Here is a 12,719-nt window from a genome sequence, read left to right on the forward strand (position 1 = left end):
ACAATGATTAGCCATGGTCAGCGGTTACCGTGGTTGGTTGTCTTAGCTCTGGTAAAGAGCCTTGAAAGTGCAGCACAGCTGCTGTTTAACCTGCGGGGCCCTGCTTCTGCTCCTTGTATATAGCAAGACACCAATGAGAGAAGATATAGAATACTCACAAGATATAGAAGCAATATCCATAGAGGTATGAAAAGGATATAGAAGCAGTAGCATAGTAACTATGAAGCAGTATCTATATAATTATTTCACTAAGCCACTCCGTAGCAAGCAGAAATGCGGGGCTGGAAATGCGTGGGGATTTTTGGCAGGACGGAAGCTGATTGGCTGGGTGGTGGAGACAGCAAGCGGCCGATTGGCTGATGTGGCGGCGACAAAGAGGCGGGGAGGGGGGAAGTGGGAAAGGATGTGAGGTGCCGGGGCCGGGTGGCCAACAGCTGCTGGGAGAGGGCGGCGACAAAGAGGTGGCAGCGGGGAAGCGGATTGGCTGGAGGCTTGCCCGTGCAATTGGCGGGCCCAGAGGGGGAGACATGCACAAGGGCAGGAGGAAGGAGCACACACCAGGAGGCGGGTGGCGAACCACCACACTGGACAGAATGGGCCCCGGGAGATGGCTGCAAACAGCCTAACATGGAGGAGCCACATGGGGAATCAAGCACGGCAGTGAGGGCTGGTGCACTGCCTGCTTGGGAGAAACAGGAAGCATCACCAATTGAAGCGAAACGGCTGCAGCGGAAGGCTGCATGGGGAGCCTCAAAGTCAAACATGTAGAAGGACTGAGGAGAGGAGGCGAGCTGAAAACAGCTGGAGAGAGAGAAAAAGACTGAGGGGGGGGGGCGAGAGAGAGAGAGAGAAGAAGGACTGAGGACACACAGAGAGAGGCCAGGAGGCGGCTCAGGGCTCCGAGGTGGGGAGCAATGAGGCAATGAACTGGGGGAGAGAAAGCAGTGGTACCGACAAAGCGGTGCAGATGCTCTGCTTCTAAGATTACAGAGAAAACTGGAAGCAGGGGTACATTTTGCCATAGGGGTCAGCAGCATTTTGCCCAGGAGACTGGGCAAAAACCAGTCTCCTGAGCTATACTACCTGCTGCCTTCCCAGCTGTTAATCCCAAAGTGACAGATGGGATGAGGCAATGGCTGTGATCTGACCAGAAAGCAAATCTAGCTGTTTACAAGGATAAGGGTTCCTTCAATTCCCCTTGTAAACGTATCAGAGAAAAACTGGGGGAAGCAATCTCTAACACAAGCACTATTAAAGTAAATTGTGCCGTCGAATCAGTGTCGACTCCTGGCAACCACAGAGCCCTGTGGTTGCCTTTGGTAGAGTTCAGGAGGGGTTTACCATTGCCATCTCCTGTGCAGTATGAGATGATGCCTTTCAGCATCTCCCTATATCGCTGCTGCCTGATACACCCCCCCCCCCCAAATAGTCTGGGAAACATACAACCAACAACCTCTGGCTTGCTAGTCAAGTCATTTCCCCACTGCGCCATTAGGTGGCTAACACAAGCACTGTATACCCTCAGTGATAATTAAAATCGACACCCATTCTTTAAATGGAACATGTGTCCAAATAATGTATTTACATTTATATCCAGCTCTTCCTCCAATGAGCCCAGAGCAGTGTTCAAAGAAATAGAGGTATCTGAAAACCAAAGTATCTCCATTTTACTTAGAATACCTCACTCTAACTTAAAGTAACCCCAGCCCAGCTCAGGCCAGCTCAAGGACACGGCCTCACATGATCAACGTCATTATCTTTCTCCACTAAATTGTATCTAAAGAAACTTGGTTCTCACCAGATGAATTCTCACTGTTCTTTGCTGACAGTTTGGAAAACAGGATGTAACCAAATAAGGGGTGATCACCAGATGAACAATGAATCTTCCGCATGCGTACTAGATACTTAGTCCACCATTTTGTTGCCAAGTGTACTATGTCTAGGGTGTCAACATCATTCAGATTGTCTGTATAAATGTAAGATGCACCTATAACCAATTTGTATCTCAATGCAGAGCAATAGTCCATTGATTTACCTTGCTGGCTGCAGCAGCAAATAAAATTGCCTCTAATTGATCCCCACTGAGTCTGTTTGATTGGCTAAAAGGCAGACCCAGGGACGAACCGGTATTCATATCAGTTGCACGGAATCTTCTAGAACAGGGATCACTCAAAGCCACAGCAATGGATTACTGCATAGTGATGGTGCACTGACTTCCTAGCTCTTCAGATTTAGAAAGACAATAGGTGATGTGTGTGTGTGTGTGTGTGTGTGTGTGTGTGTGTGTGTGTGTGCTAAGTAAATACATAAGAACAAACCTCTCAAGGTTAGCTACAGCTCCTTTTTGGATGGACAGTAAATTGTATGAAGAGGGACTGGGAAAGAAATTCTATTGGGCTCATTTCAGAAGCTACAATTACTACAGGACATTCTAGAGCATTTGAACTACTTATATATGAAGTATATAAGTATACAAAGAACACTTCTATACGGAGCTTTATGGTCAGGCCTTCTGGGTTGGGGGAAAGGCTACAGCAGGGGCAATTACCATGGACCACAAATATGGAGGGACCACAACAAACTGTATACTTGTAAAGTTGGGGTAACCTGATATCCCTAAATTCAGATCGCAAGGCTTGGTTAAGCAGACCCCAGGAGAAAAGACAGCCCCAGAGTTAATGGTCCAAATAAAGATATATTTTATTGATGATAATGAAGAAGCATGTCATTTAAGAACACACATGAGCATTCTCACTAGATCAGTGGTTCTCAAGCAGGGTTCCTTCAGATGTTGCTGAACTGAGATGTTGCCACATTAAACTGTAGCTGGGAATGATAGGAGTTGTAGTTCAGCAACATATAGAGCAGGCCTGCTCAACCTAGGCATCTCAGCTGTTTTTTAACTACAGCTCCCATAATCCCCAGCCACTAGCCAGGAATTATGGGAGTTGTAGGCCAACATCTGCATGAAGGCCAAAGTTGGGCAGCCCTGATCTAGAGGAACCCTAGTTGGGAACCACTGCATTAGATGGTGCCTCAGCATTAAAACTTAACCTTCATTGTATAACTAGAGTGGATACTCTAATGTATGTAGTTGGCTAGGTACTGAATAACTAAACAGTTAAACTAGGTAAATGTATCTAAATCACTAACCAAGACTAAATCCTATTGAGGATAAAGGAAGAAAGAAGCAAAGAAACAAGATTAAGAGCAGTAACCAGGGCTCAAGAAAAATCAGTGTCAGAGACACGATCAGGGGGAAAGTAGGGTGAGGTAAACCCACAGCCGAAACAGAAAGCAAGAGATCATAACTGTAGATGAATTTAACTAAGCCTTTGAATAACAACTGAAGCAAAGAAACAATGACAAGGACTAGGAGCCAAACAGTGTCAGAGAAGAAGGGACAATGACATGGCTTAAGTGAAAAGCAGAGTCAGAGCCAAGGAAATCTAGCAAGTTAAAAGGAGGCATAGAGACAGAGTAAAAGGAGGTTTTAATTGGGGGGGGGGAGTGCATCCCTAATTAGCTAAGGGACAGGCTGGGGTTAGCTAGAGGATGAGAGTTAGAGTACTTCCATTCAAAGTTAATCCTTAAACAAAGCTAATTCTTATTAGAGATGGAGGAATGAAGCAAAAAGGGGAAAGATGGGGAGAAGGAACCAAGGCCAAAGAGCAATCTGTGTCAGAGAAGAGACAAGGGAAATAAGGAGCACTCAGGGTAGACAGCAGGGTTGAAGCAGAGTAATTGAGCAGAAGCTCGGCATTGGACCAGACAATACTATTAATCGATGAATTCAGCTACCGTAGTAAGACATTAACTCCTGTGAAGAACAAACAAGCAAAGCAATGAGAAAAAAGAGAGAGAAAGAGAGAGGATGCCACAAACAAGACACAGGGAGCACTAAAAGAAAGAGAAGCGAGAATGGGTCAATTAAGGAACCAATAAGAGCTTGCACAGGGGAGATAGATCCATTAGACAAACTAAGAAGGACTGGGGAGAAATGGAACCACAGTGGAGGACTGCTGAGCTGTTCTAGGGTGTTGTTGTGTGTGGATGAAGGGGCTGAAAGCAAGATCTGCAGAGGTGGCTGTCCCCTGGGTTGCCAGGGAACTACCAGCAAGGAAACTGGTAACTGGAGCAGAATTGAGGGGGGGTTAAGTTACTGGATCCCATCATAGATAGGTTCTGGAGACGGAAGTAGCAAAAACTGGGAAAGAAACCAGATTTGAAACCCTTCCTTCTCCAGAAGAAACTTAACATTTTTTATCAGGGGCGTAACAAGGCTGGAGTGGGCCCAGACACAAAATTTTAAAACGGGCCCCTCACTGATACACACACACACACACACACACACACACACACACACACACTCTTCACATGTGACTTGCCTCTGGGGGGCCCCTCGAGGCGTGGGCGCCCCCAGGCAGCCGCCTCCCCTTGCCTAATAGTAGTTACGACCCTGTTTTTTATGTATGCAACCACGGCGGCTAGAATAGTATATGCGCAGAAATGGAAAGATAATAAAATGCCCTCAAAAGAAGATTGGTTGATAAAAATTTTGGAATATGCTGAGATGGCAAAACTTACAGCACTCATAAGGGATGAAAACTTGGAATGTTTCAAAGAAGATTGGGAACCATTCTTATCTTACTTAAAGAACTACTTTTCCAATACGGACCTTTCAGCAGGGTTTGAAATTTATTAACAACAGCAAGTTGGGTAGGGTAAAATCGAGTTTGCAATGTGGAGTATATGTGTTTTGAATTATTATAGCAATGGTAGATTTGTATAGCTAATATGAACCGTGCAGATTAGTAAGTGGGAGGTCAACATTTACTTAATTAAATGTAATTGGATTGTTAAGATATTGTAAAAACCAATAAAAAATTTAAAATGCAAAAAAATAGATTGAAACCCTTCCCAGGGGGATATGGTTGGAAAAACAATATTTATATACTGCTTTTAAACAAAAGTTTCCAAAGCAGTTTACATAGAGAAATAATAAGTAAGAAGATGGATCACTGTCCCCAAAGGGCTCGCAATCTAAAATTTACTTATGGTGTGATATTGTAACTAATTAAAAGCCTTAGGGCCAACCTTTGGGATCAGAGACTCTCCCTCTGTCCTGGGGAGAAGCTGGCTACCCTCCCCATGGGACAAGGGTAGATCGCTTTTCCACTGCTCTAGTGAGATGGATCTATGCTACTGACCTGGCTGGTTGAAACCTTAAACATTCACACACACACACACACACACACACACACACACACTCATATACCATTAAGCATGCTTGCAATGAAAAGGGGAATTAAGAAAAGTCATAGTTACCTATCCAGGTGAGATGTACTGAAGCCAGGTATACAGTAGAGCAAAAATGGCAAGTGCACTGCCAGGAACAGAGAGGTGGGACTTGGGAAGCCCCCTTTAAAAAACAGGGCCAAAGTCATGTGCTCAGTGCTCCTGTGAGTCACTGAACCCACTTGATATGTTTCTTGTATCAGAGAATAGAAAGGATGAGATTACAAGTTGCCAGACAAAAACAGGCTTATCTTGATGACAAAGATTCAAAATACTGGTGTTGAGCAGCTATCATCTAAGAAGGGGTGATTGGCTTAGCCATCATGGCTAATTAACCCTAACCCTAATCGCCTAGAGCCTTTGAAGTCAGGTGGTATGTAAATAAAATAAATTTGCAATCCAGAAAGAAGACAATGAGGGCCGGGTATGGGCAAAAAGAGCTTCCAGAAGATGCTAGAAAAACTATACAGAAGATGAAGATTGGCTCTTTTGTCAATCACCCTGGGGCTATAGAATGGATCCAAGAGGAAACTGGGCCATTTAGATACTTGAATGCAGAAATGTCAGAAATGTTGCACACTTGCTCTGGAGGGATCTGAGCAATGGAGACTGCATCTGAGGGAAGTCTCAGGCTGTTGGAAATGAACTGCGTGGTCAGCCTGATTTTAATGGGCCAGAGTCTGTATTGGACTCTCAAAGGAGTAAGACACATTTGCTATTCCAAACTCCAGTGCAAAAACACTGCTTAGTCCTGGCCTATTTCTTCATAGACACATGTCAACCATGCCAAACACTCCAGTAGGCGTATAAACCAAACTGGGTGGGGTGCTGGGATCCAGATCGCGTAACACACGTCAACTGAAAGTGGTATTAACAGAGGGCGCAATAAGAAAGGAGGGCCTCAGATGAAAATTCAACACACAGACCTGTCTTTAAATGGACCGGTTTTATAGCCCAAACCCAATTTAATCACAACTGACTTCAAGTGCTTCCTAGAGTGTATGGTTTAGGCAGCATCTTAATGCAGATTATTAAGCATATGATAGAAAGATGTTCTACTGAGCACATTGATACATTGGCCCAGACTTAAAACAGAACAAAAGCTTTCTATTCATTCGAGAAATCAAGACATAATTACACCGCTATTTTGTCTCACTCACTGAATGGTCAAAATGCAAAGCAAAGTGAGAGCTGTTATCACCATCAGGGCATGGGGAAGAGAAGGCTGATAAGGAGAACACATCCTGACACAAATGGAGAAAGTTACTTTCCCATGCAAATGGGATATCTGGTAAAGAAGAGTCTTCCCAGCACTTCTGAAAAACATTGGGAAGAAAGAGAGGGGAAAAGAGATGCCAGTGATCAAGCCTACCTGGGAAATATACTACTTGACTCGGAAGCCCCACACCTTAATCCTGTGTGGATAGCCCCAGTGGTGACATCAATTCACGAACAGGAGCCCTTTCCTTTAATTGCATGTTCCAGGAAGGACTCAGCCCTGGGGTATGCATGCCAACTGCCATGCCACTATGGTAAGTATAAGAATCCCTACACATACCAAAAGGTCCCGTTGACTGAGAGGAGCACTGGTTTTGTGGTAGCAAGCATAACTTGTCCCCTTAGCTAAGCAGGGTCTGCCCTGGTTGCACATGAACGGGAGACTTGATGTGTGAGCACTGTAAGATATTCCTCTCAGCAGATGGAGCCACTCTGGGAAGAGCAGAAAGTTTCAAGTTGCCTTCCTGGCTTCTCCAAGATAGGACAAGATTTTTTTAATTGAACCAACAAACTACCAAAGCATACAGTACGTTGCCAAAGCACAATTATATACAAAGATAGGGCTGAGAGAGATTCCTGCCTGCAACCTTGGAGAAGCCGCTGCCAGTCTGTGAAGACAATACTGAGCTAGATAGACTAAAGGTCTGACTCAGTATATGGCAGCTTCCTATGCTCCTATGACATCAGTGGAAAGCGTCTCCCGAGCAGCCATGCATGGAACACAGTTGCAATTGCAAAAGGCTCCAAAGAAACCCTGCGCACGCTTTACACGGTGGGAGGAAACTCCACTGTCCCCAGTGGGGAAGGGGAAGAGGACTCCCGATGGATAGCTCCAGTAGATACCTACCTACCGTCACGCGACCTCTGCTTCCTCTCCTTCAGCAATTCGCCCTCGTTTATCAGGCAGAGCCACGGGGAGGGGAATTGTCTTTTCCAGCCTCCCACTGGAGAGGGACCGGCACAGGCTGCCTGTTACGCCCTCCCGGTAACACCTACCTCCCGGACTGCTGTAGCTCCTCTCGGATTTCGCCTCGGCTACCGCTGTGGCCTCATCGCTCCGGGCACCATCCCAAGCTCCGCCTCTCCACGAACAGCGCGGCGGCGGGTGAGAGGTCAGAGGGGAAAAGGCTCCTGATCATGGCGGAAGAGAAGCCGCGAAGCACCGCAAAGGCCAGGTGCCGCCGCAAGCGCGCAGGTAAAAATTAGAGGGCAGAAATCATGCACACACATACACACACACACCCCTTTCATTTTATCGACTGTTCCTTCCCGCTTCTTCCATGTGAATAATGATCGGGAGGCTGAACCAATTCGCTTTCCTTGAGGGGTGTGATGGGGACGGGGTTGAGAGAAAGTTGCTAGATAATCTGATCTCATCCATGCTGACTGGGAAGTAAATTCCACAGAGTTCAATGATGAGTCTTCATCCCAAGCCAGTGTTCATAGAAAGGATTCTAGCCCTAGTACATAGGAACATAGGTAGCTGCCATATACTGAGTCAGTCAGGGGAATTTCCAGCAGTGCTCACATATAGTCTCCCATTCAAATGCAACCAGGGTGGACCCTGCTTAGCAAGGGAGACAAGTCATGCTTGCTACTAAAGCCCTGTTCAGATGTTACTTTGCAGGTGTTTGTGCACATATACAAGTTTTTGTGTGAATAGCTATGCATATATTCATTTTAAAAGCGAACATGGGTCCAAACCTCTCAAATACAGGGTACTGATAGGAAGTGTTATTATGTGAGTTGAACAAAATGTGTGAATAAAGGTACATGCATTCAGATCTGTATGTGTGTACATACATGTACGTAGATTGTGAATTGGGTATAGTATGAATAGGGTTAGAGGTTTTGTGGTTTTGAATTCCACATGCAGTGTGATCTTACACAAGTTGTCTCAAAAGGGAATCTCATTAAGTTCACTAACATTCACTTTCAAGTAAGCGTGCATTGGGTTGTAACCCCAATTTCCATTATAATCAATTGGGAATCAGTGGGACTGATCGCAAGTAAGTTTCTGTTTAGCATCTAAGTGTGGGTTTTAGGAAAATTAATGCTATAGTCTTATGCATACTTACATGGGAGTAAGCCCCAATGAAATCAGTGGGCCTTCCTTCCATGAAAACCGGCATAGGGTTGTGCTATATGTGGACAGCCACTTACCTGAGAGAGCCTCGCTGAACACAGAAACTTATCTCCAAGTCAACATGCATGAGCTTGGGAAGAACTTTTCTATTCCTTGGTTACTAGAATCAGTCCAGGCAATAACACTCTAAAGCCTATCTATGACGTATATAGAAAATTATTGCTCCCCTTTGTTGGGGTTTTTTGGGGGGAAGGGGGAAAGGCTCTTTTTTCTTTTTCTTTTACTAACTCCAGGGTCAGCTCCAGGTTTCAGAGGGTCCTTAACCAATGACCATGCATGGGCTGCCTCCTACTTGGCTCCCCCAAAGGTTTGTGTTGAGATTTACCTTAGTGGATGGGATGGGAATGGGAGAGAGGCGTGACAACAGAGCGTTCCTTTTGGCCAAGAGAGTTACTCCACCATGACTGTGTGGTAGGGATGTGCCCGGAACTGATTCCGTGCACTCCCGGGAAGGCAGGAGGGAGTTACTTTAAGGGACAGGGACAGTGCCTCCTACTTGCCCATCCCTGCCCTGTTGCTTCCACACCACACACACACACCAGCACTCTCCCAAAAAGCTTGGGTGTGAGACTGCAGCATTCCTCCTTGCAACCCTGTTCAGCGTTGCCACGCAAATAGCCAAGGCACACATTCTTTGAAATTATTCTTTGAACTTAATGATACCACTAATTCTGCTTCTGTGCCTTTAAAAGCAGGCTAGCACAAACTTATTAAGTGACAGTCTGCTTGATCTTTCTGCCAAGGGGGCAATACTTTTCCCTTTGTCCTTCTCTCAGCCTGCTGTTAAAAGCACAAGAGCAGCAACAGTGGTTTGTTTTTTGTTTTGTTTTTAATTGGCATCCCTACCACTGAGTGAGTTGATCCTGTGAAGTGTTTCAATCCTGTTTACTCTGTCAGTAGGCAAGACATTCTTCTTTTAATCAGAGATGAACTGTTAACCGCCCAGAGACGAAAGTTTGGGCAGTATAAAAGTTAAATAAATAAATAAATAAATAAATAAATAAGATCAGGGGGTCAACCTTGGCTCTCCAGCTGTTGTTGAACTACAACTCCCATCATCCCTAATAACAATAAATTCTGACCCATGACCACTCCTTTATGGAGTTCCCCAGGGTTCAGTTCTTGCCCCTGTCCTTTTTAACATCTATATGAGGCTGCTGGGTCAGGTCATCTCCCAGTTTGGGGTGAGATTTCATCAATACACTGATGATACTCAGCTATATATTGCCATCCCGGACAATTTTGGAGAAGCTGTTTCTGTGCTTACTCAATGCCTGGAAGCTGTTAAGGTCTGAATGAATCAAAACAAGCTCAGACTGAATCCCACTAAGACTGAATTACTTTTATTCAGCCCTCGTAACGGCCAACAGCTGGATGTGAACCTTGTTTTAGATGGGGTGGCGCTGCCTCCAAAGGAGCTTGTTCATGATTTTGGGGTCCTTTTGGACTCGTGCCTCCTGCTTGAGCAGCAAGTGGAAGCTGTGGCCAGAAGTGCTTTTGCCCAGCTTCATCTGGTTCGCCAATTACGCCCTTACCTTGATCGACAGGCATTAATGACAGTGACCCATGCCCCTTTTATCTCCCATTTAGATTATTGTAACACTCTTTATCTAGGGTTACCTTTGAGGATGATTGAGAAGCTGCAGCGGGTCCAGAATGCAGCGGCTTGCCTACTCATGGGGGCCAGAAAATATGACAGGGTAACACCTCTCCTGCTGTCATTGCACTGGTTGCCTATTCGCTTCCGAGCTCAATTTAAGGTCCTAGTTCTGACCTTCAAAGCCTTGCAGGGCCTGGCGCCTGTCTATCTACAGACCCGCCTCTCCCATCCAGTTACACCCCATCCGGTTAGATCATCTCAGATGGCCCTTCTGTCTGTCCCTGATTTCCAAGATGTTCGGGGCTCTAGGACCCGGGAAAGGGCCTTTCGGTTGCTGCCCCGCTCCTTTGGAACTCTCTCCCCCTACAGATCCAGTTAGCCCCTTCCTTACCGATCTTCAAATCGCTACTGAAGACTTTTCTTTTTCGCCAGGCTTTTGCCCTGTAGTTTATTTTTCTGTTCTTTGGTAGTTACTTTAGTTTTTAATTTAGAATATAATTTTTAATGTTGCCTGTTTGCTTGTTATGGTGCACCACCCAGAGTCTTTGGAGTGGGTGGTATATTAAATGTTGCTAATAAATACATAAATACATAAAAATTGTGGCTGGGGATGATGGGAATTGTGGTTCAACAGCAGCTGGAGAGCCAAGGTTGCCTCCCCTGATCTAGATTAACCATCATCTCTTTGTGCACTCGGTATTGCTAGAGTGTATTATGTTTTGTGTCCTGTGAACAAGCAAGGGCAGCTTAAGCATTGTTTAAGGATCAAACTACACATTGTGTTAACCTGTGCTTGGAGCTAGTGTTCTTGTTTTTAGCCTACTTTCCAGTAGGTTTATGAGATCACCCGGCATTCTGTGTGTGTGTCCGTGTGTGTCCCCTCATCAACTTCGCAATGTCTGGACCAATATGAATCAAATCGGGTACAGTTGTAGGGTCACACAGGGACACCTCAATGGCATAGTTTGTGATGATGTCATCCACCGCGATCCAAGATGGCGGATGCATAAACCTTTGCGGTGCAAGTGGGCTAACTTGTGAACCGCTTTACCAATCTGAACCAAATTTGCTATAGCTGCAGAGACACATAGGGATGCCCAAATGGCGTAGTGAGTGGTGATGTCATCCACTCTAGTTCAAGTTGGCGGCCGCGTGAACATATGAGGTGCAAGTGGGCTAATTTGTGGACTGTCTAACTTATTTAAACCAAATTACGTACAGTTGCAGTGAGTGACACAAAGGGACACCTCAACGGTATAGTTTGTGATGATATCCCCACCAATTCAAGATGGCGGATGAGTAAACTTTGGAGGCACAAGTGGGCTAACTTGTGAACCACTTAATCTATTTGAACCAAATTTACTACAGCTGTAGGGACATATAGGAACACCTCAAAGGCATAGATTGTGACAATGTCATCCAACCCAATTCAAGATGGCAGACACATAAACATTTGAGGTGCAAGTGCACTAATTTGTGGGCAGTCTAACTGATTTAAACCAAATTGGCTACAGTTGTATGGACACATAGTGATGCCCCAATGATGTAGTTTGTGGTGATGTCATCCACCCCAATCCAAGATGGTGGACGTGTGAACTTTTGAGGTGCAGGTGTACTAACCTGAGGACTGTCTAACCAATTTGGACCAAATTTGGTACAGTTGTAGTGAGTGACATACAGGGACACCTCAATAGTGTAGTTTGTGATGGTGTAATCCACCCTGATCCAAGATGGTGGGTGCATGAACATTTGAGGTGCAAGAGATCTAACGTGTGGACCTCGATTTGCACCATATTTAGTCCAGATGTAGAGACAGTGAAAGGAAAGTAGACTGATTAGTTCTTACTAGAACAACTTGTTTAATAATGTAAATAATCACTCTGAGAGCAGGCGGAAATCGGACATGGCAGAAGGAGTCTTTAAGCTTTGTCCCTGCCATGGCTCAGGTCACACTCACCCCATGGCAGCAATTTCCTCTGGGAGGGATGCTCAGTGTTTTGGTGGATGCACAGAACAGTGGTTCAGAAGTGTTAATCTGCACTACATGATGGTGCATGTGCTTGGAGCCTTGTTTTGTGGGACCAATTAGGAAGCAAGATGTGTTTGCAGCTGGTGAAAGTTCAGTCTAAAACTATGTAAACTCAGAGGCAAGTCATAAACAAATTTCACCACAGACTTTATGACAGGCCTGCTCAACTTCAGCCCTCTTGCAGATGTTGGTCTATAGCTCTCATAATCTCAGCAGTTGCACATACTGGCATCTCCAAGATAGGGCTGAGAGAGATTCCTGCCTGCAACCTTGGAGAAGCCACTGCCAGCTTGTGTAGACAATACTGAGCTAGATGGACCTATGGTCTGACTCAGTATATGGCAGCTTCCTATGTTCCTACACTTTTA

At 45.3% G+C, this 12,719-nt stretch overlaps 2 protein-coding genes across 9 annotated transcripts in view; one reads left to right on the top strand and one right to left on the bottom strand.

The window, feature by feature from the left end:
• The window catches only part of GLMN (glomulin, FKBP associated protein), a 62,368-nt gene extending 54,677 nt beyond the window's left edge, over positions 1-7,691 (bottom strand). The window contains exon 1 of one of the 5 annotated variants that reach the window (XM_053243622.1): positions 7,573-7,691. The gene's annotated coding sequence lies outside the window, so the exon portion shown is untranslated. The other 4 variants (XM_053243623.1, XM_053243621.1, XM_053243624.1 and 1 more) reach the window with 4 other exon arrangements.
• The window catches only part of RPAP2 (RNA polymerase II associated protein 2), a 71,919-nt gene continuing 66,479 nt past the window's right edge, over positions 7,280-12,719 (top strand). Inside the window, exons 1-2 of one of the 4 annotated variants that reach the window (XM_053243619.1) lie at positions 7,703-7,771; positions 8,956-9,029. In XM_053243619.1, coding sequence (XP_053099594.1) covers positions 8,999-9,029 — 31 coding nt within the window. In that variant the 5' untranslated portion in view covers positions 7,703-7,771; positions 8,956-8,998. Of the gene's footprint in view, positions 7,772-8,955; positions 9,030-12,719 lie in introns of all 4 variants that reach the window. The other 3 variants (XM_053243618.1, XM_053243617.1, XM_053243616.1) reach the window with 3 other exon arrangements.

The sequence above is a fragment of the Hemicordylus capensis genome, chromosome 4 (genome assembly GCF_027244095.1).
Source record: "Hemicordylus capensis ecotype Gifberg chromosome 4, rHemCap1.1.pri, whole genome shotgun sequence".
NCBI lineage: Eukaryota > Metazoa > Chordata > Lepidosauria > Squamata > Cordylidae > Hemicordylus > Hemicordylus capensis.